The 27,784-nt window shown below is 41.9% G+C and overlaps 1 protein-coding gene across 1 annotated transcript in view; it reads right to left on the bottom strand.

Moving 5' to 3' along the window:
* NEK10 (NIMA related kinase 10) overlaps positions 1-27,784 on the bottom strand; it is a 587,606-nt gene that overhangs the window by 476,117 nt on the left and 83,705 nt on the right. Inside the window, exons 6-8 of the mRNA XM_029587074.1 lie at positions 19,224-19,308; positions 14,386-14,427; positions 4,695-4,773 (exon numbers count right to left, since the gene is read on the bottom strand). Coding sequence (XP_029442934.1) covers positions 4,695-4,773; positions 14,386-14,427; positions 19,224-19,308 — 206 coding nt within the window. The remainder of the gene's footprint in view (positions 1-4,694; positions 4,774-14,385; positions 14,428-19,223; positions 19,309-27,784) is intronic.

Below are 27,784 nucleotides of genomic sequence, written 5' to 3'. Positions count from 1 at the left end.
TTGGACCTGACCACGCTTGCTTGCTGCCTGCCGCAACCCTTGGCCTGTCTCGGTATCTCCAGCCTGCTGCCTGACCTGACCCCAGTACGTTCATGGACTCTTTCTCTCTATACTGCCCTTGGGACCCAACTAAGTTCTGCCAATCACCAGAACCCAAGAGCTGAACCTGCAGGGGACATAGCTGGTATAGGAGAAGCTCCAGCCTGCCCCACTGCAGGATGTGTATGTCAGCTGTTGATCAACTATGCCACAGCATAAAGGGCTCACACCAATTCCAGTCATCACATTTTCCAGCTTTATCAGGCTATTTTGTGTTGCTTTTGGGTTGTTCAATTATTCGGGACCCTCTTCTAACCATTGTAGAGCAATGGAATAGAGATCTCCAGTTGGCATTGGATGAGACTGTCTGGAAAGGGTTTTGGAGAGTGGCTCATAAAGGGGGTAATTTTCAAAGGAGTTACGCACATAAATGTAACTACTATTGTAGCAATTTTCAAAAGCCATTTACTCACGTAAAGTGCACTTATGCGAATAAATCCTATGGACGATTCAATGGCATATATTGTAGCAATTTTCAAAAGCCCACTTACTCGAGTAAAGTGCATTTACATGCGTAAAACCCAGATTTACGCATGTAAATGCTTTTTAAAATCAGACCCAAAATCTGCAGACAGAGAGTAGAGCTGATGGCTAAGTTGCTGAACTGTACTTATCAGTAACCCCTTTTTTTACATTACCTTCTCTCCAGGCTCTGTCAGTTTGTGATGAAGAGACTGTGGGCTGGATGGTTTTTACCTACATATGTGGAGTGATTGCCCATTAGTGGTTGCCTTTTGGAGAAGAGTTTGGGCCCTTATTATTAGAATTACAGGAATGACCTTTTTCTTTAACACCAAAGCTCTGTTTATTAGGAAAATGGGATGATGCTTGCTTATCTACCTCAAAAAGGATTTTGGACGATTGTTTGATTAAAATAGGTAGATATACAATAGCACTGAGGTGAAAATCATCCCCTTCTCTTGAGGTCTGGCACAAACAATTTCAAGACATGGCTATGACAGAGAAATTAACTTACATGCTGAAGCATAATGTTCTTATGTCCTTATGATTATATATGAGAAGATTTGGAAAAACCTTTGGTAGCATTGGAATAGAAGAGTCTTACAATAATATTACAGAATTATATGGTGTGAAATCTGTCTCTATTGCCTTGGGATTTCCCTCTTGCTGTGGAGCCATGAATTGAATGTTTGGAGGGATTTCTTTATTGGAGGACGTTCTATAATGGTTGTGCTCTGTTATAGCTTCTTTTTTTTTTAATTTGAGATGTGTATTGTATTTTATGTGGTGCTGTACTTCTTTTTATTAAATAAACAGTTTGAAAAAGTGAAAAAAAAGTTGGTTGCATGAGTAAACGTTTGCTCAAATCAGGCCCCCCCATAAATCCTGGGTGGTCTTCAAGAAAAGGACTGTTACGATCTAAAAAGGGACAAGCCCAGCTTCAAGCCTTCTCTGATACTAGGAGAATCAAGAGGCCCACCTTAGTCTCATGAATGGGGTAGTCATGAGGAAATTTCTGGAATAAGAGACAGCATTGCTCCTTGAACTTAAGGAACTTCCTCTGAGTATCACTAAAGCAATCTGAGAACTGCCTCCAAAGCTTCCAAGAGTCTCTAGGAAAACTGGAATTAATGAAGGAGCGGGTGCGATGTGGAATGCTAAAGTCATTAAAAAAGTACCTGGCTCAGCCTGGAACTCTGGAGTCATCGAAGGAGTAGTTAGAACCAGGAGGCCACCAACGCCACTGCTCCCCATGGCCCGAGTGCCGCCGCTGTTGCCACTGCTGTCTCCTCTCTGTGGTGGGCAGAGCTGCCGCCAACTTTGTCCTCTCTTGCGGAAGGAAGCCACCAATGTCCCTGCCTTGTCCTGCTCCAGGAGTACCACCATCTGTCTTCTTCCACGGCGGGAGTGCCACTGCCAGCCTTCTCTGTGCGGCCCATGTCCTATCTCCAGCTGTCCCAGTCTCTTCAGTTCCGGTGTCCAGTTGTTCCTGATCCTGGGAATCCCAGCCTTGTCTCTTCCACCCGGATTTCACCTCCAGATGACCATCCATGAGTTAAGCCTGAATCCGTGTCTGAATCTGAGCCTGAGTCCCATTCCCAGTCATTGGAGCTGTGTTCTGGCCCAGCTCCTTTCAAGTGCTGCCCAGATTCCCCTATTCTTCCTGAGCTTCAGTTCTGTACTCATCCCGCTCTCTGCATGGTCCATACCCAGCCTTTTCAAGTTGTGTAGGGCACACAGTGGGACAGCGTGGTCCGTGACCAGCCCATGGGGGAATTTGTAGGGCGTACTGATGGGCAGTGTCTGCCTGAGTCTCCAAATGCCTTCATGTCTTCCAAGTCTCATGTGTCTACATTTCATCCAAGTCTCCAAGTGCCTACGTCTCGTCCCTGTTCCAGTATCATCGCCTGTCCTCGACCTCTGTCCGTCCTGTCACAGCTATCGTAGGGCTACCCCAGAGACCAGCATTATGTTTCTGGGTCTCTTCTGGTCCGTTCAGGTTTGACAGAGGTCAGAGTGCTCCAAGTCTTCAGCCTGTCCGCCCGTGCTTGGATATGTCTCGCCTGCCATGGCTCATGCCCTGGATTCTCCTCTGAGGTTGTGCTGTGGTCCAAGGGCACACACTCTCCCGAACAAGTGACCACCCTCCTGCGCTTGCAACACTGGAGAGGTTAGGCCAAGATTTGATGGTGGAGCCCAGTGGCTGAACAGGAGCCAGGAGAGCAGGAGCACTAGAACTAGTAGGGATGTGCAGAGCAAAATCTTATGTTCATATTTTTTATGTCCGAAAGGGGGTCCCACTTGCGGCCAATATGGACATAAAAAAAATCCAATGAGTTGGGTATATGTACATATGTGCAAAAAAAAATTTAAACCCCCTCACCCTCCTTAATCCCCCCCCCAGACTTACCACAACTCCCTGGTGATCGAGCGAGGAGTGAGGACGTCATTTCTGCAATCCTTGGCGAGAAGCATGTGACGTCGGTGGCACGTCGAGTGACGCGGCGTCACGTGATTCCCGGCTCGTTCGCGCCGGACGGCTCGTTCGGCCCAAAAAGAACTTTTGGCCAGCTTGGGGGGGTCAGCTGGCCAAAAGTTCTTTTTGGGCCGAACGAGCCGTCCGGCGCGAACGAGCCGGGAATCACGTGACGCCGGCGTCACTCGACGTGCCGCCGATGTCACATGCTTCTCGCCAAGGATTGCAGAAATGACGTCCTCACTCCTCGCTCGATCACCAGGGAGTTGTGGTAAGTCTGGGGGGGGGATTAAGGAGGGTGAGGGGGTTTATATTTTTATTTTGGCTCAATAATCGCGATTTCCCACATATCGAACATATCTATGTTCGATATGTGGGAAATCCGATCGTTTATGTCGAATCAATTTTTTAAGTAAAAAAAAAATATGAGTTGCGTTTTACTAATGCGGTCAATCCGAATGCACACCCCTAAGAACTAGATCACAAGGCAGGAACACTGGAACAAGGTTGGGATCAGAGATCAAATGGACAGAGATTCCATGGGGCAGTTGCCAAGAAGGTTCGTTGGACTGTATGCCTTCCAGGAGTGTCTTACATGTACAATTTAGTAATCCAGTTTATGCTGGTCAATCAGACTACCATAAAGGTATGGCTAGCTCTCCTTAGTATAGTGGATAAAAATGCTAGGATTCTCTATTGAGCCAGCTACCTCAGTAGCTCTGTGGCAGGTTCACAGTTTGCCACTCCCAGGGCCATCGGTTCAAACTCTGTTGACCCTGACACTTTTGTGTCCCTGGGCATTCAACCATTCTACTTCAGTCATATTCTGGCTATAGGATTTGTACACTTCCTTCATATCTCTATACTTAATATTTACAATGTAAATGCTTTTTGTGAGGATGGTAGATTTGGAGGAGTGGGGAAGTGGAGGTGAAAGTATGTGCTTTTTTCGTGTCCTCCCCTCTTTTCCCTCAGTCTCCCTGAAGTAATTTTTGCAAACTTGGTCTATGACTGCAGATTTTTTCCCTAATAATTTTACCTTAATGGTTTAACCAGTGTCTACGCTCCTTCAGTTACCAATACTCCACTGGAGCTTGGCTTTTACACAGATCCTTCAATCCCTGTGTCTTGACTAGAGAAGGACTTGAATGTCAGACTATATATATATGTATCAAGGGGTTAAAAATAAATGAGCCACAAGGAAAATTAGTTGGAAAGACAAGCTAAAAACCCAAATTATTATTATAAATATTATTATTATTATTATTATTATTAATATGAGAGAAATAAGTTTATTTTTAGGTTTGACGACTGCACAAAACGCTAGAATTATATGTTCTTGTTTTAAAATATGACCAAAAACCTTCCTTTCAATTTTACTATGGCCTTCACTTGTGAAACCTTTTTTGTACTTTTCCCAAAAGTTCCATCTGTCATTGCCTTCTGTCTCTAGCACAGACATATTACTTTCATGATGCATCTAAATTATGCATGCAAGAGAAAGGGAACCCTGTGGCTGACTTTTATCTTATATATAATAATGTTCTATAATGTAATCTCTCATTCTGCAGACTGTAGTGGAAAAATATTACTCCTGAAGCAATGCAAGAAGACAAAATGTATATGCACTGTATATATATTCATCATTGTTACTTACATGTCATATTAACCAGTTTGTCTACAGTATGTTGTTCCCCTCCATTAGCAATATATTCATCTGCTGTTAGCTCCAGGTGCTAGAGGAGAAAAGCAAAAGATGTTTACATTATGACTCAATCTCTACCTAATAGGTTCTAAGACTTCCTTTTGCCAACATTCTGAATTAGGATAAATCTACCACAACAGCATTCTTGTGCAAAATTAGCAATGTTTATGCTGCTGGAAACTTATCTCTGCTGCTAAGTTGCATTTACTTCTCAGCAAGCCCTGTAGGTAGCACATCGGTTTCATTATGGGGAGGCCAATTTTCAAAGCAATTTGGGCACGTAAAAAAAAAAGTTTTAGCTGTGGATATTAGCTGTCTGTAAAACACCCTCCCTATCATTGATCATTATCCTCACAGTCTTCCTCCACAAAACTGCACATTTTGGGGCTGATTCACTAAACTGCTTTAAAGTGATAAAACACATACCTCCTCCAGAGACTGCTCCGTCCTGCCTTTCAATTTCTGTCCAGCTAATGGCTGAATATCTCCACTAGGCCCACTCTGCTTCCCCCATTTCATTCCTCTCCCCTTCTCTTAATCTCTGCCATGCTTTCTTCCTTTTCTGAACTCGCAGAGAAGAAAACTGCTCCTCTTCCTCTAATCTCACTACTTGTTTTTCTGACCCAGTTCCTACTTAGCTCCTCAGTTCTATCTTCCCTGCAATGATCCCTTCCATCTCTCTTACCGTCAGCCTTTTGTTTTTCATCAAAAGCATTTCTGTAACCTTGAAACATGCTGTGATCACAGTGCGCCTCAAAAAATAATTTATTCATGGGTCTCTGGCAACCCCATCAATTATCATCACACCTCCTTGCTCCCTTTTGCTTCTATTTCCAAGTGTACTGTTTATCTCATTTGCTTTGATTTTCTTATATCTTGGTTCATTCTTGATCCTCTCCAATCTGGCTTCCACCCTCTACATTCCACAAAGACAGCCCTTGCCACAGTCTGCAGCAGGCCAAGATTGGGGGATTTACTCAATCCTCATCTCTCTTGACCTATCCACCACTTTCAATACCAGTGACCACCATCTAACTCTTGACACTGCCATCACTTGGATTTTAGTAATTTCTCCTTTCTTGCTTCTCTTCTTACTGCTCCCATTGAAGTCTTATTGTACCCCCTGGTGGATCCTTCTCCACAGCTGTTATCATTTAATGTTTCCCAAGGCGCTGTTCTAATCCTTTTCTTTCTCTGTCTCATTCCATTGATGTTTGGATCTTCTCCCATGGCTTTCAGTATCATTTGTATGCCAATGATTCTCAGATCTACCTCTCTTTATCATAACATTTAGCCAGAATACAGTCTCAAATCTCAATCTGCTTTTCTGGAATTGCTACCTGGATGTCCCAACACCGCCTTAAACTTAATATAGCCAAGATAAAACATCTGGAAATCGATATTCAGAAGCCATTTAGATGGATAAAAGATATCCATCTAAATGGCAAAACCAGCATATTCAGCTGCTTATCAGGCTAAATTCTAGCTGGATAAGTGGAGGATGTTACGGAGGTAAGTAGGAGACATTCCGGGAAGAAGCAGCATTAGCCAGATAACTTTTCTGGCTAACTCTGGTTGGACCATAAGCCTGTCCTAAAAGTAGCCAGATAAACGTATATGGCTATCTTTAAAATAGCTGGATATATTCAGCAGTGAAACTGTGCCAATGAATATACCCTATAAGTTAGCCAGATAAATTTATCCAGCTAACTAGCAGAGCCATACAGTGACAGAAAATGGACCCCCTTATCTTACTTTCCAAACCCACTTCCCCCTTTCCCTTCTTTCTTTCTCAATGGATAACATAGTCAACCTTCTAGTTTCCTCAGCCTGCAAACAGGGATCATCATCAACTTCACTCTCAACATTGCACATATCCAGAACGCTGCTAAAATGTCTTTCCCTTTGTTACCATAACTCGTCCTACCTTTCAAAAGTGATCTATCAAAATTCTTATTCATTTTCCTGCTTAGACTTCTGCAACTTGTTACTCAAAGGTCTCTCACTGAGCTATCTCTATCCACTATAGCAGTGTTCTTCAAGATATGGCCCCGGGGCCAGTGGTGGCTTCCATGGACCCCTAGGATAGCCCTCAATAGATCCACTGTCACTGGGGGGAAAATAAACCTGTGCATGCTCTTTTCATGATTGAGACCTCTCCACTCCCTGCACAGCTGGAGCAGAGCAGGAGAAGGCAGAGGGACTGAGACAGTGAGAAAAACCCTGCTTCTGCTCCAGTCCTAGCCTGGACTGGAGCAGAAGCCGTTAGTTGTAATGGAGAAGGAGAGGCAGACTATGGTGGTAAATAGCATAACTCCCAGCTCAGCCTGGCCTCACAGTGAGTTGAAGAGGATAAGGAGAGGCACCCCACTCTGCTATGAAGACTGAGCCTCATCCCTACCCACCTCCCAACCTGACCCCATAGCATATTGAGGACCAAGGAGCAGAAGCAGCCAGGTCCCAACAGCCATGGAAATTGGAAAGTCCCCCTTTTCTTTCGATGCCAGAGAAATAGGAAACAGGACATAGCCAGCAGCAGGAAGAGCACAATAGAAGGTAAAGAGATCAACTCCAGCCTAGCCAGCAATAGGAAAAGCACCACAGAAGGGAGGAGTGGAGGCACTGAGCTACAGACTGAAAAAAGTGTTTCCATAGTGTCTTAGCTGTTGGCAATGGGAGCCAGAGGCAGTGTAATTTGAGAAGGGAAGGGGATAGGAATTAAGGATGGAAACTGAAGGTGGAGGAGTAATAGAACAGGTTCAGCATAGCAGCAACAGCGGAAGCTATACACACACATATATACATGAAGTGGGACCCACATTTGACTGGTTAGCTGCATCCAGGGAGCTACCTTTTGCAGGGTTCATCCAGCGGAGGGGGGGGGGGAGATGAGGAAGCTTAAATCACAGTTAAATCACAAGCAGATTGTGATAAATTGCAGGAAGACCTTGTGAGACTGGAAAATTGGGCATCCAAATGGCAGATGAAATTTAATGTGGATAAGTGCAAGGTGATGCATATAGGGAAAGATAACCCATGCTATAATTACACGATGTTGGGTTCCATATTAGGTGCTACAACCCAAGAAAGAGATCTAGGTGTCATAGTGGATAACACATTGAAATCGTCAGTTCAGTGTGCTGCGGCAGTCAAAAAAGCAAACAGAATGTTGGGAATTATTAGAAAAGGAATGATGAATAAAACGGAAAATGTCATAATGCCTCTGTATCGCTCCATGGTGAGACCGCACCTTGAATACTGTGTACAATTCTGGTCACCGCATCTCAAAAAAGATATAATTGCGATGGAGAAGGTACAGAGAAGGGCTACCAAAATGATGAGGGGAATGGAACAACTCCCCTATGAGGAAAGACTAAAGAGGTTAGGACTTTTCAGCTTGGAGAAGAGACGACTGAGGGTGGATATGATAGAGGTGTTTAAAATCATGAGAGGTCTAGAACGGGTAGATGTGAATCGGTTATTTACTCTTTCGGAAAGTAGAAAGACTAGGGGACACTCCATGAAGTTAGCATGGGGCACATTTAAAACTAATCGGAGAAAGTTCTTTTTTACTCAACGCACAATTAAACTCTGGAATTTGTTGCCAGAGAATGTGGTTCGTGCAGTTAGTATAGCTGGTTTTAAAAAGGATTGGATAAGTTCTTGGAGGAGAAGTCCATTACCTGCTATTAAGTTCACTTAGAGAATAGCCACTGCCATTAGCAATGGTTACATGGAATAGACTTAGTTTTTGGGTACTTGCCAGGTTCTTGTGGCCTGGATTGGCCACTGTTGGAAACAGGATGCTGGGCTTGATGGACCCTTGGTCTGACCCAGTATGGCATTTTCTTATGTTCTTATGTTCTTAAGCTTAACTTTCGGGGCCTTTGATGTGGTCAGGTAAATCCAGTGCTCAAATCCCACTGTAAAATGGCTGGGCAAGGGAGTTACTGGAGGAATCACAAAAATGCTATAAAAGTAAACTATCAAAAAACAAAAAAAACAAAAAACAACAATGTCCAGTAGGTACTCCACTCACTGTCCATTCACTACATGGAGAAAAGGAAAAAATTTGAGTCCAAATGGTGTTCAAAGGAAAATTTACTTCACTTTGAAAATAAGAATCGATGCCAGAATTGTAAAGATAAGGAACAACATAAAAATAAAGTGAGTGTCAGGAAAGTCATAGTCTCCTTGTCTATTTTACTTCTTCTTGTTGTTCTCCTCCCTGCTTCACCAGCTTCCATATCCAACAGCCTTTCTCCTTGAAGAGTAGGGTAACTTGACTGTTACTCCAGCATAAACTGGGAACAGATGACAAAAGTAGTCTTCAGAATCCAAACAAAATCCAGCAAATCCTACTGGAATATCAAAAATCTCAAACTTTCTCCATCCTTGCCTTTAACTGGTAAGTACTAGGGCAAAAAGATCAATGACCCAAGTCCTTCTGAATACCAGGAAGCTTCCTTTCTTCCAGACTGGTCAAAATCCCCCCCAAAAAAACTTGCAAAAAAAACCCCTTCTGTCCTACTTGATCAGTCCACTTGGTTGATGGCAAAGACGAATAGCAACAACTCCTCATACTCTTGATCACTCCTCTTGGGAGATAGGAGATGACCTAGACTACATGTCTTGAGGGAACTTCTTAGTCTCCTCAATCCTTTCCACGAAAAGATGGGGGTTACAGCCAGGAGAGGATTTCAAGAATACTAAAACCCTCTCCCACTGCCCATGATGGAAATATATTAGTGACAGGCAAAGCCAGGTCACACACACAAACACACTCAGTGCTGGCTAAAAGCAGCCGAGACAGAGGAATGGAAATGACCAATGGGAGGTTGAGAAGAAGACCCCCTTCTTCAGCTGTGACATTGGAGGGGGTTCCACCAATGTTTTCTCTAATTTTTGAAAGGCTATGTGCACAAAAATGTTCTTTTGTGCAACTTTTTATAAGCTGAGTTCAAATTAGTGTGTACGAGCCAGTATAATGCAAATATCGGGATTTCTTGCGTGCACTATGCTTTGCCTTGTGCACTGGGTTCATGAGCTGTGTGCACACACACATGCACACAGTTTAGAGGGAACAGTGAACCCCATCCCAGTTTGCCACAGCATTGGAGAGGGATACTCCTCTTCCCCAACCCAGCTCTTGCTTAAAAAATAGTGACGATCACTGCACTACAGTCTATTCAAAATTCAATTTCATGATTTATGTTCTTCCAATGCTGCAATGACCATGTAATCTCTCTTCTCAAGTCATTACATTGAATCCCCATCCTCTTCCACATACAATTCAAGCTTCTTCTTCTCATCCTCAAGTACCTTCACTCTGCAGTTCCCTAATACCTCTCTTCTCTTATTTTACCCTTTATCCCTCCTAGTCATCTCTGTTGCCTTCTCCTTCATCAACTCCCAACATCTGCAATTTCCATCTTGCTATTGCAAGTGTGTCTGAGTTGGGGATTCATGCCTGTTCCCTGCCCATATTCAATTCCCACCTAAAAACCTTTATTTGGTTGCTTTTAAATCTTATTTATTTATTTATTTGAGTTTTTTTCTATACCGGCATTCGCGATGGGAATCGCATCATGCCGGTTTACAATTAGCAAGGTGTGACAACAGTAAAATATTAATAACATTAACAGGTGTTCAAAGAAAAAACGTAGCAGTTACAATAAAACAAGGATGTAATACAACTTGGAACGGTGAAGAGACGATAGTAATTTAACTGAGAGAATGAAACCTGCCAAACCTGGCAAAGATGTTGATTACCCTGTAGGGTGGTCAGAGTTTATTAAGGTGAAATACAGGTTCAGATGGTGTCTGGAAAGGCTTTCATAAATAACCAGGTTTTAAGTCTTTTCCTAAATGTTGGAAGACATGGTTCCTGTCTCAGTTCTGGTGGGATGGAGTTCCACAGAGTAGGTCCTGCTGTGGAGAATGCCCTGTCTCTGAGGGTTATGTGCTGAGAGGTTTTGGACGGGGGAACCTGTAGTGAATCTCTGTAGTACTCTCTGATCGGTCTGGTGGCGGTATGTTTTTTAAATGGGATTTGAAGGTTAAGCTTAATCTTAAACCCTGGTTCTTCCTGATCACAGCTTTGTCGATTTTAACCATATTTTTTGTAATGAATACATTTTCTGAACACTCTTATTTGTCTTGTCTTTGTGTAATGACTAAATTGTAAGCTCCATGGAGAAGGTACTGTCTTTTATATATATCTGAACAGCACTGTATAGTAAAGGTAGTCATTTTTACATGTGTTAACGAGTGCAGTACTATTTGCTAACAATTTACTATGGGAGAACATGAACGTGGCTGCACAATTAAATTATTCAAATATGATGATAATGAATTCAGTAGCTCATTATTTCTCAATTGTTTAAAAACATGGCTTTTTAAACAAGCATTTTACAAAGAGAAGAAAGAATAGAGAGAAATTATTCAGGAAAAGACAGAAAGGCACAGACACACAGTACGTAGAACTTTACAATAGATTAGTCTATGAACTCTACACCACAACAAACATAACTATAATAATATGTGTGATAAAACTACCCATGTAAGTACCTTGGTACAACTGGTCAGGAACTACTTCGCTAAATGTCTATGTCTAATGATATATTGTAACCGAACCTTTAACGGCACCTGTTAGAATGTACTATAGTACACTTTTACCCTCATTAAATATGTGCCTACATGTAAACCGTTGCGATGGTATTTAACTTAGCAACGGTATAGAAACGTTTTTAAATAAATAAATAAATAGATAAAAATTCACCAAGGCCTTCTTTCCAAACTCTAAATTGAGTATTTTTATTAATGAAAACCTGAATGAAATTCATTTAACACTAGATAGACACACACATTTTTTAAATATGCATGAAAAAAGTAAAGTAAATCCCATTAAAATGTAGTAGTATATATTCAAAAGCCATTTAGACAGATAACTCATAAGCTTTCCTGGTTGGTTTCCAGGGCTCTGGAGCTCTTTTTGCTGCAGCTAAGGTTGGTTTGATGCTAGTGAGTAAGGGGAGGGGATCCTAGGTGGGATCAGGCCTGTACTCTCTCCTGTTGCTGTGGCTTCTCTAAATTGGCTTGCACACATTAACAGTGTTTTAAAATTGTCTTAACTGCTTGTAACAGCCTTTAGCATGTTTTAACACTTGTGATAGTATTAGTACACTGTACTACATTGGCTCCTAAATACTCAGAGGAACAACATCCAAAAGATTAATTCAAGTGCAAAAAAACACATTGTAGAGATAGAAACATACAGGGGTAAATATTCAGCTAATGAATGGCTAGTTAAGTTAGCTGGATACACATATTTAGCTAACTTAACCGGGATATTAAGCGGTGCAGCCACGCCACTGAATATACCTGGATAAGTTAGAATTAGATGAATATGTGGTATCTGGCTAACTTTAGACCTGTTCCTCCCCAGAACACCTACCTCCTACTCCAGGAACGCCCCCGACTTACCTGGCTAAACTCTAGCCATGTAATTCGGTATCCGGCTAGAATTTAGCCGAATAAGCCTTTTAATTATGCAGCTAAGCCATTTAGATGGATAACATTCCCATCATACGTCTAAATGGCTTTTGAATATGTACCCTACAATGTCTTAGCTCTGGTGTTTAATTATAAATATTTCTTCTGTAACACTGTGCAACAGAGCTACTTGCTTGAAGAGGTGCAATGTGATATAAGATGTTACTTTGCACCTAACAGCATCTCAAAAGAATTGTATTCAAACGCCAATTAAATCGAAATGCTTCACTAAACACAATACACTCTTGGGAGAAAATCTGACTTTTCATGATTTTTCTCTATAATCAAACTTCTTACTGTATTCATTTACAAGTAGCACTCCTGCCATCTGCTGGGCCTATCACAGATTTGCATACATTCAGTGATTTTCTGGTAGAATCAGCAAGGAGGCTGAAAGGTAGTCAAGCATGTGGCATGTATTGGAAAGTCCTTAAATTACAAGTATAAGTTTTTACTCCATTGTGAAACATTTCAGCTAATTTGATTTTTAAGTCAGCTCACCTGACATGCTTCTTCAAATACAAAGAAGGTGTACCCATCACCATCCCTTGATATTCTCCCCATATGCTGAACACATGCTGTTCTTTTTTCACCACTGTTCACATTAACACTTGGTTATAGACAGTCAAATCCATTTATTACAATGCATTGCAAACTGCTAAATGTTAGTAGTGTGTATGGAGATCTGTAGGCAGCTCTTTGTAAATCGGTGGAGTTTCGAGAGTTAACCTGATGGCCCAGCGGCAGGGCTCCACATAGCCCTACAAGAGACGCAGGTTCAATTTCTGGTCCTGGCTCTTGCTTCTCGGGCTGGCAGGGTCAGGGGATGGCTTTAAATGTAGTGCTTACAACTACCAAGCCAGAACTGCAGACCATGCTTAATAGCCAAGCCTACTGGCTGGCTCTTGAACACTCTTGTACCAGGGCCAGCAAGGAACCACATTTCATGTGTCTCAACCAGAGGATTGTTGCTGCAGTGGAATAAAAACAAGGTAGCTGTGAATGAAGGTTCATAGTGCCATAGTTCCAGCTGGGGAAGGTTATGAAGGACGAGGAAGTCATGGAGGGGATGGGGGATGAGAATTTGTGGAATATCCTTTGTCTGTCTGCAGAAACCTGTCACTTTTTAGTGCTCTGTACTATATAATGTGAATGAAACAAAAAGCCACTGGTACAAGACCATAGTCTCAGACCAACGTACTAGAGTGTGCTAATGCTTTCTCAAGGATTAAACATGTTCAAAATGATGTGAGTGTACAATCTTGTCTATGCATGTTAACAGCACTCTTAACATGTATTAATTAGCTCATAAATGTTTCAACAAAAAAACATATGCTAATAAGATAACAAGAGTGAAACTTGACATAACAGCTCATTATATATTAGTGCAAAGAAAAATAATGCACAGTAAAATGTGCCGAAGTGAACACAGACCTATTAAAGCAAAAACATAACATCATTACAGGGAGCTGTCATCATGTTTTTGCAATAACTTCTGCACTAGCATGCAAACTAATGCAAGGCAATCATGCAAAACTAATTTACATGTCATTACCCTGGGCTCTTAACATAAACTCCAACCTAGGCCGAAGCATTGGCTTTGCGGAAGCCGAGGTTATGACGTCCTACCGCATTTTTGGCCTAGGCCTCGCCAGTGGATCCCCACCAGACCGATTAAGTAGCAGCCGGGGGAGGATCCCAACCCTGTTATTTTTCCGGGTGGGAGGAAGGGACAAGTGACCTTGGGAGGCTTTCATTTTCATTTTTTGGTCCATTTGGGAGGGAGGGGGGTTGTTGTTTTAATGTTTGATTCAATTTTTTCACATGAACTAAACATTCCATGAACCAAAATCCGTGGGAAAAGACCTCCCGAAAATGAACTGAAAAACAAAAATGATTTTTTTTTCCCTATACTCCCCTACTGAATATCTACTTCTTCTGCCTATGTACTGGCAAATAGGTTTGTTTTGTTATTAACTATTGCCGATCATATGGCATTATATCTACAACACATTTAATTCTCATCTTATTAAAAAAATAAAAACTTGATTTTCAAGAGGGAGGGGAGTTTGTTCTGGTTTTTTTTTACCTGAGCAAGGCTTTCAGTTCCCCTCAGCTGATGGAGCACTTCCTACACAAAATAAACATATCTGATTAGTATTAAGCATTAGCACTAAAAACAAATTAGAACGTAATTCATTATGCAATGTTTATTCATTACATTTAAATATACATTGAACGAGGTCAATATTGAAAACAGTCTATGTAAGTTAGCCAGATAAGACTTATCTGGCTAACTTACATGGGAAATTTAGCAGCACGGCTATGCTGCTGAATATCCCCATATTCTGCGCTACTTAACCAGATAAATTATATCCAGCTAAGTTAGATCTGCTGTATGGCAGGACTCACTTATCCAATTAAGTTAACTGGCTAATTATGAATATCGCTACTTATCCGGCTAAGTGCCTGATTTATTAAGGCTTTTCTTCCATTCTGTCTCTATAGAAAAAATGCTTAGTAAATGAGGCCCTAAGTTAGCTGGATATGTATCGCAGCCCATATCCACCTACGGCTCGCACATATATTATCTGGCTAGCTAGTCCGGCGCATCCTCCGCAGTGGATGGTGCCATTTTGCTGTACGGCAGTTCAATTACCTGCCATACAGCAAAATGCTGCCCTCCAAGGAGGAGTATGCACTGTTGTTAATTTACTCCAGTGCATCCCCAGCAGTTGGTGTCATTTGAAGAAAAAAAGAAGACAGAAGAAAAAAGAAAAAAAAGGCTCCTACAAGGCTTGGGCTTCAACGTCTGGGCCTGGGCCTGACCAAGGGCTGAGGCTCTGTCATCAGGCCTGGGCCTAGGCTGAAGACCAGGCATCAGGTCTGGGCCAGGGCTCTGGCCTAGGCTGAGGCCCAGGCATCAGGACCTGGTATCCAGGCTAGGCCCCAGCATTGGGCCTGGGCCTGCGCCTTAGCCTAGCCCTCAGCCCAGGAATCAGGATCCAGTCTCTAGACCAGCCCTGTTGTCAGGCCTGAGCCCGGGCTCTGATCTAGGCTGAGGCCCAGGAGTCAGAACCTAGCCTCTAGGCTAGGCTCTAGCATCAGGTCTGGGCCCAAGCTCTGGCCTAAGCCACGGCTCAGGCATCAGGACCCAGCCTCTGGACCAGGCCAAGGCATCAGGACTCATTTTCTGGACCATTCCTATTGTTGGGCCTGGGGCCTGGGCCCTGATGTAGGCCCAGGTCCAGCATTGGGACCAATGTTGAGCCTGGGCCCATTACTTGGCCCAAGCATCAGGATCCAGTGTCTGAACTGGGCCCTGGCATCTGTATGTAGGTTTGCATAAGTGTTGTTTTTTAAAAACATTTTTGCTTTTTATGCCACAAGAATTATTGTACAAAATGTTCTCTAATTATAAGTGCTATGGTCTAAGATAAATCATTGTAGGTTTGTACATCTGATGTTTTTTGTAACAATACCTTTTTTTTTACACAAAGGTTTTATTCAATTATATCTTTGTATTTATTTATATAACAAATTGTACAAAAATAATTCTTTATTAGCTTCTAGGGATGTGAATCATTTTTTGACGATTTAAAAAAATCATCAGATATTTTTTAAATAGTCAAAAATCGTCACGATACAATAGAAATTCCCCCAATTTATCGTGAAAAATCGTAAATCGGGAGAGGGAGGAGGGCGGGAAAACCGGCACACCAAAACAACCCCTAAACCCACCCTGACCCTTTAAAATGAATCCCCCACCATCCTGAACCTCCCCAAAATGTTTTAAATTACCTGTTGGTCCAGTGGGGGGGTCCCGGCGTGATCGCCCGCTCTCAGGCCATCAGCGCCATTTTGGCTACCACTAAAAAAATGGCGCCGATGGCCCGATAAAAAACCAACCCACCCGACCCTTTAAATTGACCCCCTTAGCCTCCCCCACCCTCCCGACCCCCCCCCCCCCCCCAAAACCTTTTAAAATTACCTGGTGGTCCAGTGGAGGCACGGGGAGCGATCTCCCGCTCTCGGGCCATCAGCTGCCACTAATAAAAATGGCGCCGATGGCCCTTTGCCCTTACCATGTGACAGGGTATCCGTGCCATTGGCCGGCCCCTGTCACATGGTAGGAGCACTGGATCGCCGGCGCCATCTTTGGCTTTACTCATCAGCCTATAGGCTGATGAGTAAAGATGGCCGGCGCCATCTTTAAAGATGGCGCCGGCCATCCAGTGCTCCTACCATGTGACAGGGTCCGGCCAATGGCACGGATACCCTGTCACATGGTAAGGGCAAAGGGGCATCGGCGCCATTTTTTTTTTTAGAACAGCTGATGCCTGGGAACGGGAAATCTTTCCCCGAGGCCCCCCGACGCCCCCCTGGACCACCAGGTAATTTTAAAAGGTTTTGGGGGGGTCGGGAGGGGGGGGTCGATTTAAAGGGTCGGGTGGGTTTGTTTTTTTTAGCGGCACGGGCCTCCCTAAAAAAAAAATTAGCGATGTGAATTGGAATCGGAAACGATTCCAATTCACATATCTTAACGATCAGATTCCCCCCCCCCCCCAAGCCGAATCTGATCGTTAAGACGATCTGGCACATGATTCACATCTCTAATTGTTAATGAGTACAGGTTTTTTCTACAAGAGGTATTTATTTGTGCTCAGGTACTCTAGATTGTAAAGGTTAAATGCAACTCCTTTTCTGCACCTTGCTGATTCTCTTTAAACTATGATTGTTTTTTTTTATACAATTTCAGATGCTTGCAGTACCAGCTGTAGCAACTATTAATATCATATTCTCTAATGTGTTTCTATTTTGAACAATAATATTAGCAACTATTTTTGTAGATTATTGCCTGTGTTTTATTCCAGGCTATACAAATGAACCCATGATACCTTTTTTGCCACCTGTCACCTTTCTCAGTTTTCTAATCTAGTTCTTGTATATTTTTCTAGTTTCAGACACCACAGGATCAACCAGCAGAGGAAAACAAATGTGTATTTTGTATATTTTTCTACATCATCAAACAGAATAAAACAAAAGTATGATTCCAGACTGTTCAGTAATGATTGTTGGTGTGTCATGAAGACAGAAAACACATAAAAAAGAATTACAGAGCAATTCAACGACCACTTTAAAAAATAATGTTGCACTAGATCCATAAGTTTAATGGGGAAATGTTTATTTTTTCAATTTTGGGCTATATCCATATGTTTTCTGGGTAAACATTGTTTCTTTGTCTAGCTTTCATATAGATACACCTAGCCTGAAAATGTGGTTGCTGTGGGTTGAATAGTTCTAGAGATAATAATAATAAATTTTAAATGAATGCATAGGCGCCCATATATATGTATGCATATAGGCGCATGGCCACATACGCTAAAATCTTATATCCTACACACAAATATATGCGCAAGTTTTAACATAGGATTAAGCCCAAATTTTCAAAGGCCAGTGTCCGCAAAAACCAGGTGGTACGCGCGTGGCCAAGCTGTGCACACGCCCAGCACATTTTTAAAACGGCCCGGCCACGCACGCATCTCCCAGAGCGCGCCAAAGTTCCAGGCTCTTTGAAAGGGGCGAGACGGGGGCCGACCAGAATAGCAGCCTCACTCCTGCTCGGAGGAGCAGGGTTAGTTCTAAAACAAAAAAAAAAAATTACGATAGTTAGAGTAGGTTTAAGGGTCGAGAAGGAGAGGGGAAAAGGGAGGAAGAAGAGGTAAGGAGATAGGAAGGATAGTTCTCTCCCAGTCTGCTCCTTAATTGGAGCGTACTAGGAGGAAACTGATGTAGGCCTGATCCTGTCGCCGCGTTTTAATTTTTAAAATCCCCCCTTGCGCGCATGAGACCCCACCTGCCTGCACATACATGCGCCGATATTAAAATCGGGTGCGCATGTGCACGCGGGAATCGTATTTTATAACATTTGCGAGATGATGCACGCATGTTATAAAATTGCCACGTCCATGTGTGCGCACAGGCCTTTGAAAATCTAACCCATAGTGCAATTATTTTATCCATTTACACTCACAGCAGGGAATTGTCAACATTTACAACATTTATACGCACAATTGAAGACATTTTATAGCATGCACACGTGAAGGAAATGATCAGTTTAACCAGTTCATCCAACAGTTTACCAAGTCAATCCCCAAGTAATCAAGACCCTCCTGTTTCTTTAGTCTGCATTTCATGTGTGGCTTTACTTTTATTCAGAAGAAAATGTGTGCTGAAATAGACCGGACACACGCAGCATTCGCTTTGCTACATATGCACATATCTCTTGGCCCCGTCCCAGAACGCACATTACCCACCCCCATTCCGCCCTTTTTTTCTTGATACGAGATATTCGTGCTTGGTTCTTATGTGCACATGTGGCAGATTTATATAATTGGCCAGCCGCAAATAAGCAATCCATATTTGTGCATCTCCCACTTTTGGCACACATATCACTTTTAAAATTCACCTTAATGTGTATACAGACAGACGGACAAAGCAAATTCATACATGATATCTATCTATTTACATATAGAGAGAGAGATAGGTAGATTATTTTTTTAAAGAAAAAAAACAATGAAAACCAACCTCATTGTTCTCGCCTGCTATCACAGATGCATAGATTATGATAGCAAATAAGGTCTGTAAGTCCATCTAGACTGCCCAATTTAATTCCTGTTATACTATAACTGACTCCCAGTTGATCTCGTCCTCCCTTTAAATCAACTGGATCTATAGTAGCTGAGACTAGTAACATCTTATTTTAGCTAGTACAGCAAGAAAACATGACATAAAGGTCAGATAGGGAATATTCTGTATCTAAGCGTTGCTGCAGTCTTATTTTTACAAATTTTTTTTTTTTTTTTACCAGATTAATACTTTAAATCTTTTTCATGTATTATCAGAAAAGTATGCTGGAAAAACAACCTGGTAAGATGGATCCCGCATTAACAATCTCAGGCAGATCAAGGTTCTCAAGAAATGGATTGATGGTGCATGGTCAACCCACTCTCTGTAAAAGAAAGAACATTTGAAAATACATTCTCTCTGATAATAAAACAGAACTTATATTACAATTGTGATTCTAGTCAAGGCCCCAGGTCTCCTGTAGTTGCTCAGAGGTAAGTTCTGTGGTATGATTTAGAAAACACTGTGGCACAACCTTCAAGATTCTGATGCATTTCTCTGACATATTTGCATATGTTCTGCATTATTTAATAAGCAGAAAAGCCAAATGTATTGAAAATCTTTCACATTTTAATATATTCTATAAAAGCAAACACATTGCTGATGTGTCTTATGTGGCAGAATTCAGAAAGGGTCATAAGCTTTAAAGCAATTTAGATTTTATTCAGAAAGACAAAAAAGATTGCATAGAGGATGTTATATTGCTCATTTCTCTACAGGTCATTGCTGCATGTTTATCTAGTGAAGCAGGCCGGCTATTGTAGCAACCATTACTGTTTATCTGGATGTTTTCTTTTCTTCTTTTTTCATTTAGTCTCTTTCTAAAGCTTTGTACTTTTCTTTTGTTTTTCTTTCAATGTTTTTCTTACTCCCACTTAATCCTCGCATAACCCTTCTCTCCAGTCTCTTCTGCCTTGCTTTGATTTTTTTTCCTTCTTTTCTATCTCTCTCTTATTAAACGCTTTAACTTTCAAACCCTCCCCTTCTTTACCTTAAGCAATCTTCCTGCTTCCACCTCCACTCTTTCCTCCAATGTGAAAGCTGTACATATGCAATAAAAGGAAGTTTGAAAACTAATGAAATATATAAGCTAATGGCTTATTAAATTATTTGTTTCCCTGATTGGCTAGGGTATATTAAATTGTGAAGGAAATAGTCCCTGGATACGTACACTCCAGAGGGACTCAGCAAATTCTAATGCTACAAAACAATTTTTATTATATATGTACAATTACACACTCTAATCAAACTCAACACATCTAATACATAAAAGCCACTATGTGTATGATGATCTCCCTTACGTTAAAACTATAATGTCCATACATTACCCTCCATTTATTCTCTACTCATCCATACTACCCAACCCTTATCACTCACTTCACCTAAAAATTACCAACATGATCGTATACTTAACACAATTGTACATGAATTAGCACATCTTCCAATGAGTAACAATAATTAACAAATGATTTGTTAATTATTGTTACTCATTGGAAGATGTATAGATGTAGGGTGACTACACACTATAACTTGCTAATTCATGTACAATTGTGTTAAGTATACGATCATGTTGGTAATTTTTAGGTGAAGTGAGTGATAAGGGTTGGGTAGTATGGATGAGTAGAGAATGAATGGAGGGTAATGTATGGACATTATAGTTTTAACGTAAGGGAGATCATCATACACATATTGGGTCTTATGTATTAGATGTGTTGAGTTTGATTAGAGTGTGTATTTGTACATATATAATAAAAATTATTTTGTAGCATTATAATTTGCTGAGTCCCTCTGGACTGTACGTATACTGAGTATTACGAACAGAGGTAGTGCACGGATATTATTTACCGGAAATAGTCCCTGGCCACTTTCTTTAGGAAATGTCCAATGATAACTTCAAATAGTTCCTTGAAATCTCTTTTGTCAGTTACAAAGGAAAGCAAATGCCAAATATTCCTTTTGAAAGTCAACATTAACATTTTCTTGTGATGGTTATTACTTTTGTTTGATGTGAGGGGGAAGGTCCCCTTTTGCTGGAAACCAATGCTGTATTATTTTCTAGACTACACTGATACCAAGTGGACATTGCCAGAAAGGAGGGACACTATAATTTATTATAATTAGCTTTCCATGAAAACATTTATATTTGAACTGATGAATTGTAGGCTTTTGTATCAGAGCTTGGGTAGGTGATACATGTCTGGTGCTAATGAAGGGCAAGGGATTGAATACTAATGAGCCTTTTAAATTAAGAAATAAAGGTAATGATGCTTTTGTTTAAAGTGTAAGTGAGCGAGATATATAGATATGGTCATGAGATGAGACTTATCTGCACCCTCCAACTGACTGCTTATAACAAAGGAAAGTAGTTTCAGATAGCTGCAAGTTTGCATGTACTCATTAAGATGGTAATTTTCAAAGCAGTGCATGGGCGCACATGTGCGCACAATCGTTAGCATGCACCCAAGGGATGCAGCTATTTTATAACATACATGCATATATGTACCTATGTTATAAAATAGCCTGGTGACTTTCACATTTGTGCTCAATTTTAAATGGGTGTGTGCCTGTGCGTGCAAATCATGCTTCTATTGCATAAGTGAGGGGATTTCAAAAGGGATGCGCGGCAGCGCCATTGCCATTAAAACCTGTTCATTCCCAGTTCTCCTAGTTACGGGATAGGTCTTCCAAACCACTCTAATTTAATAACCTTCTTTTGTTCCCTCCTATTATCCCCAACCTTTAAAACCCTAGTGCTCTGCCTATATTTTTTTGTTTTATCACTTACATGTCATCCATAGCAGAAGTAACGTTACGCAGCAGGGAACCCTGGCAGACAATAGTGTACATAAGTATCTGCATGCAGATTTCAGGTTAAAATCCCAGGATGCCCATACCCTGCCCCTTTTTAAACACTTTTCATTTGTGCAAACAATGGGAGATACATGCAGATCCGGGCGGCTTTTAAAAACTGCTTGGCGCGCAACAGCCCGGCATTTTGCGCATCCCTTGATTGATACGCACAGGCTTTTAAAATTCACCTTTAACTGAAGAAAAGTATTTTTCCAGCAGTACTAAGACAGACAGCTATTTGTTATTTTGTAGCAAGGGAAAGAAAAGTGATTTGCTGATATTCCCTGTCTGTCTTTGTTTTATTTCTTGCTGGATGAATAGTATTAAGAATAGTTGCTTACACTATGGAAGTAATTTTTAAAGGAAAATGAAAATGCAAATGTAGCAGTTTCAAAAGCTTATTTATCTGCATTTAGAGTACTTATTGTGGTTTAAACCTATTGACAATTCAATATCATATATTGTAGCAATTTTCAAAGTTAGCTGGATAAGTATCTCCTCCCTGGAATACCCACCATTTCTCAAGCTAACTACTTAGCTGGATAAGTACTTATCCAGCTAAGTGGTGTCTGCAGAACAGAACCAGATAGGGAGTAAAGTGATTTTCCTAAGCTCACAATGAGCATCTGTGGGAGAAGCAGTATATGAATCCTGACTTCCCTGGTTCTCAGCCTGCTACTCTAGCTACTAGGCAGTAGTAGGCACTACTAGGGTATAAACAAGTGGCAAAACTGTTATGACATATATGTACATATGTTTCTTAACAAAACTGTATTAGAGAACAGGAGCATGTCAAGAGATTCAAAGTTATATTTACCCAGGTAGTCATAACTAATTACACATTTAAACTGTCATTACATCATCCATGATATCACAAATATTTCTATATGGCATCATAAGCAGGGGTAAGTAACCAATCCACTTGAGTTTTCAGGATTTTCCTAATTATTATGCATGAGATAGATGTGGACAATTGAAACTGTGAGTATGCAAACCCATTTAAAAAAGTGTAGCAGGACTGGTGAAGACTTCCCATGTTGGCTAAGCCCCATTAAATCATGTGTGACAGGACTTTGCCAGTCACTAACATTTGCTCCCAGCTGATATTTTCCAGCAATAGTCAGTGGAAGGAGTTTTTATATATATTCAGGATTCCTCCCCTTGCCATAACCCTACATTTTTAGGGAAAAGTATTCAGGGGGATATAAAATCCCCTGGAGCATGCTCAGTGATTCAGTGGGAAGGCGACTACATAGTAACATAGTAATGACGGCAGAAAAAGACCAAATAGTCTACCCAGTCTGCCCAGCAAGCTTCTTATGGTAGTAACAGATGCTTTGTGCAGGTTACCCCCATGATTCTGTTAATAAAAGTAATTGCCACTCCATGCAGGCTATCCCCAAGACTTATAGTATGGCTAGTAATATTAAAAAGAGTGGATTTAACGCCCCATACCTAAGAACATAAGAACATAAGAAAATGCCATACTGGGTCAGACCAAGGGTCCATCAAGCCCAGCATCCTGTTTCCAACAGTGGCCAATCCAGGCCATAAGAACCTGGCAAGTACCCAAAAACTAAGACTATTCCATGTTACCATTGCTAATGGCAGTGGCTATTCTCTAAGTGAACTTAATAGCAGGTAATGGACTTCTCCTCCAAGAACTTATCCATCCTTTTTTAAACACAGCTATACTAACTGCACTAACCACATCCTCTGGCAACAAATTCCAGAGTTTAATTGTGAGTTGAGTAAAAAATAACTTTCTCCGATTAGTTTTAAATGTGCCCCATGCTAACTTCATGGAGTGCCCCCTAGTCTTTCTACTATCCGAAAGAGTAAATAACCGATTCACATCTACCCGTTCTAGACCTCTCATGATTTTAAACATCTCTATCATATCCCACCTCAGCCGTCTCTTCTCCAAGTTGAAAAGTCCTAACCTCTTTAGTCTTTCCTCATAGAGGAGCTGTTCCATTCCCCTTATCATTTTGGTAGCCCTTCTCTGTACCTTCTCCATCGCAATTATATCTTTTTTGAGATTCGGCGACCAGAATTGTACACAGTATTCAAGCTGCAGTCTCACCATGGAGCGATACAGAGGCATTATGACATTTTCCGTTTTATTCACCATTCCCTTTCTAATAATTCCCAACATTCTGTTTGCTTTTTTGACTACCGCAGCACACTGAACCGACAATTTCAATGTGTTATCCACTATGACACCTAGATCTCTTTCTTGGGTTGTAGCACCTAATATGGAACCTAACATTGTGTAATTATAGCATGGGTTATTTTTCCCTATATTCATCACCTTGCACTTATCCACATTAAATTTCATCTGCCATTTGGATGCCCAATTTTCCAGTCTCACAAGGTCTTCCTGCAATTTATCACAATCTGCTTGCGATTTAACTCTCTGAACAATTTTGTGTCATCTGCAAATTTGATTATCTCACTCGTCGTATTTCTTTCCAGATCATTTATAAATATATTGAAAAGTAAGGGTCCCAATACAGATCCCTGAGGCACTCCACTGTCCACTCCCTTCCACTGAGAAAATTGTCCATTTAATCCTACACTCTGTTTCCTGTCTTTTAGCCAGTTTGCAATCCATGAAAGGAAATCGCCACCTATCCCATGACTTTTTACTTTTCCTAGAAGCCTCTCATGAGGAACTTTGTCAAACGCCTTCTGAAAATCCAAGTATATTACATCTACCAGTTCACCTTTATCCACATGTTTATTAACTCCTTCAAAAACGTGAAGCAGATTTGTGAGGCAAGACTTGCCCTGGGTAAAGCCATGCTGACTTTGTTCCATTAAACCATGTCTTTCTATATGTTCTGTGATTTTGATGTTTAGAACACTTTCCACTAGGGATGTGAATCGTTTTTTAACGATTTAAAATATCGTCCGATATATTTTAAATCGTCAAAAATCGTTAGGGCCACGATACAATACCAATTCCCCCGATTTATCGTCAAAAAATCGTAAATCGGGGGAAGGGGGAGGGCAGGAAAACCGGCACACTAAAACACCCTAAAACCCACCCCCGACCCTTTAAATTAAATCCCCCACCCTCCCGAACCCCCCCCCCCAAATGCCTTAAATTACCTGGGGGTCCAGCGGCACACTAAAACACGGCACACTAAAACACGGCACGCTAAAACCCACCCCGACCCTTTAAATTAAATCCCCCACCCCAAATGCCGTAAATTACCTGGGGGTCAGTAGCCTTAAATTACCTCCGTAGCGGCAATCCGTAGCTAAATCGGGGGAAGGGGGAGAGCAGGAAAAGCGGCACACTAAATCCTGTGGTCTTCAGCCGGCGCCATTTTGCAAAATGGCCGCCGCAAAATGGCGGCGGCCATAGACCAAAACGTTTCGACGCAGGAGGTCATTCCGGACCCCAGCTGGACTTTTGGCAAGTCTTGTGGGGGTCAGGAGGCCCCCCCAAGCTGGCCAAAAGTTCCTGGGGGTCCAGCGGGCGTCCAGGAGCGATTTCCTGCCGCGAATCGTTTTCCGTACGGAAAATGGCGCCGGCAGATCGACTGCAGGAGGTCGTTCAGCGGGGGTCAGAACCCTCACTGAACGACCTCCTGCAGTCGATCTCCTGCTGGCGCCATTTTCCGTACGGAAAACGATTCGCGGCAGGAAATCGCTCCCGGATGCCCGCTGGACCCCCAGGAACTTTTGGCCAGCTTGGGGGGGCCTCCTGACCCCCACAAGACTTGCCAAAAGTCCAGCGGGAGTCCAGAACGACCTCCTGCGTCTAATCGTTTTGGTCTATGGCCGCCGCCATTTTGCGGCGGCCATTTTGCAAAATGGCGCCGGCTGAAGACCACAGGATTTAGTGTGCCGCTTTTCCTGCTCTCCCCCTTCCCCCGATTTAGCTACGGAGGTAATTTAAGGCTACGGACCCCCAGGTAATTTACGGCATTTGGGGGTGGGGAATTTAATTTAAAGGGTTGGGGGTGGGTTTTAGGGGGTTTTAGTGTGCCGCTGGACCCCCAGGTAATTTAAGGCATTTGGGGGGGGTTCGGGAGGGTGGGGGATTTAATTTAAAGGGTCGGGGGTGGGTTTTAGGGGGTTTTAGTGTGCCGGCTCACGATTTTAACGATTTTCACGATACTTTACACACCCAAACGGCAACAATACGATTCCCTCCCCCTCCCAGCCGAAATTGATCGTTAAGACGATCGAGGACACGATTCACATCTCTACTTTCCACTATTTTTCCTGGCACTGAAGTCAGGCTAACCGGTCTGTGGTTTCCCGGATCGCCCCTGGAACCCTTTTTAAATATTGGGGTTACATTTACTATCCTCCAGTCTTCAGGTACAATGGATGATTTTAATGATAGGTTACAAATTTTTACTAATAGGTCTGAAATTTCATTTTTTAGCTCCTTCTGAACTCTGGGGTGTATACCATCCGGTCCAGGTGATTTACTACTCTTCAGTTTGTCAATCAGGCCTACCACATCTTCTAGGTTCACCGTGATATGATTCAGTCCATCTGAATCATTACCCATGAAAACCTTCTCCATTACGGGTACCTCCCCAACATCCTCTTCAGTAAACACTGAAGCAAAGAAATAATTTAATCTTTCTGCGATGGCCTTATCTTCTCTAAGTGCCACTTTAACCCCTCAATCATCTAATGGTCCAACTGACTCTCTCACAGGCTTTCTGCTTTGGATATATTTTTAAAAGTTTTTACTGTGAGTTTTTGCCTCTACAGCCAACTTCTTTTCAAATTCTCTCTTAGCCTGTCTTATCAATGTCTTTCATTTAACTTGCCAACGATTATGCTTTATCCTATTTTCTTCTGTTGGATCCTTCTTCCAATTTTTGAATGAAGATCTTTTGGCTAAAATAGCTTCTTTCACCTCCCCTTTTAACCATGCTGGTAATCATTTTGCCTTCTTTCCACCTTTCTTAATGTGTGGAATACATCTGGACTGTGCTTCTAGAATGGTATTTTTTAACAATGACCACGCCTCTTGGACATTTTTTACTTTTGTAGCTGCTCCTTTCAGTTTTTTTCTAACAATTTTTCTCATTTTATCAAAGTTTCCCTTTTGAAAGTTTAGCACGAGAGCCTTGGATTTGCACACTGTTCCTCTTCCAGTCATTAAATCAAATTTGATCATATTATGATCACTATTGCCAAGCGGCCCCACCACCATTACCTCTCTCACCAAGTCCTGTGCTCCACTGAGAATTAGATCTAAAATTGCTCCCTCTCTTGTTTGTTCCTGAACCAATTGCTCCATAAAGCTATCATTTATTCCATCCAGGAACGTTATCTCTCTAGCGTGTCCCGATGATACATTTACCCAGTCAATATTGGGGTAATTGAAGTCTCCCATTATTACTGCACTACCAATTTGGTTAGCTTCCCTAATTTCTCTTAACATTTCACTGTCCGTCTCACCATCTTGATCAGGTGGATGGTAGAATACCCCTATCACTATAGTCTTCCCCGACACACAAGGGATTTCTACCCATAACGATTCAATTTTGTATTTAGTCTCATGCAGGATGTTTATCCTATTGGACTCTATGCCATCCCGGACATAAAGCGCCACACCTCCTCCCGGGTGCTCCTCTCTGTCATTGCGATATAATTTGTACCCCGGTATAGCACTGTCCCATTGGTTATCTTCTTTCCACCATGTCCCTGGCTTATCTTCCAACAGCATGCTGCATCCTAGGGCCTGGTTGAAAACATCTGCGCTTTCTGAAGCCCTTTTAAAACTATGCAGCCAGCATTTCCTGTGGGCGCTGTCTGATGATATCATCTCAGCTCTAGTATTAAAGGAAACTCAGTAATACCATCCAAAGCCTCAGCAACAGTTCTGTCATGCACCTGCCTGCAGTACTACTTGCTTCGTGATCCTATGTTGTTCCTGCCCTGCTGTGTTCCAGTTCTCCTGCTTTATT

This window comes from Rhinatrema bivittatum, chromosome 2 (genome assembly GCF_901001135.1).
Source record: "Rhinatrema bivittatum chromosome 2, aRhiBiv1.1, whole genome shotgun sequence".
Classification (NCBI taxonomy): domain Eukaryota; kingdom Metazoa; phylum Chordata; class Amphibia; order Gymnophiona; family Rhinatrematidae; genus Rhinatrema; species Rhinatrema bivittatum.
This window is presented reverse-complemented; position numbering and strand designations above follow the sequence as displayed.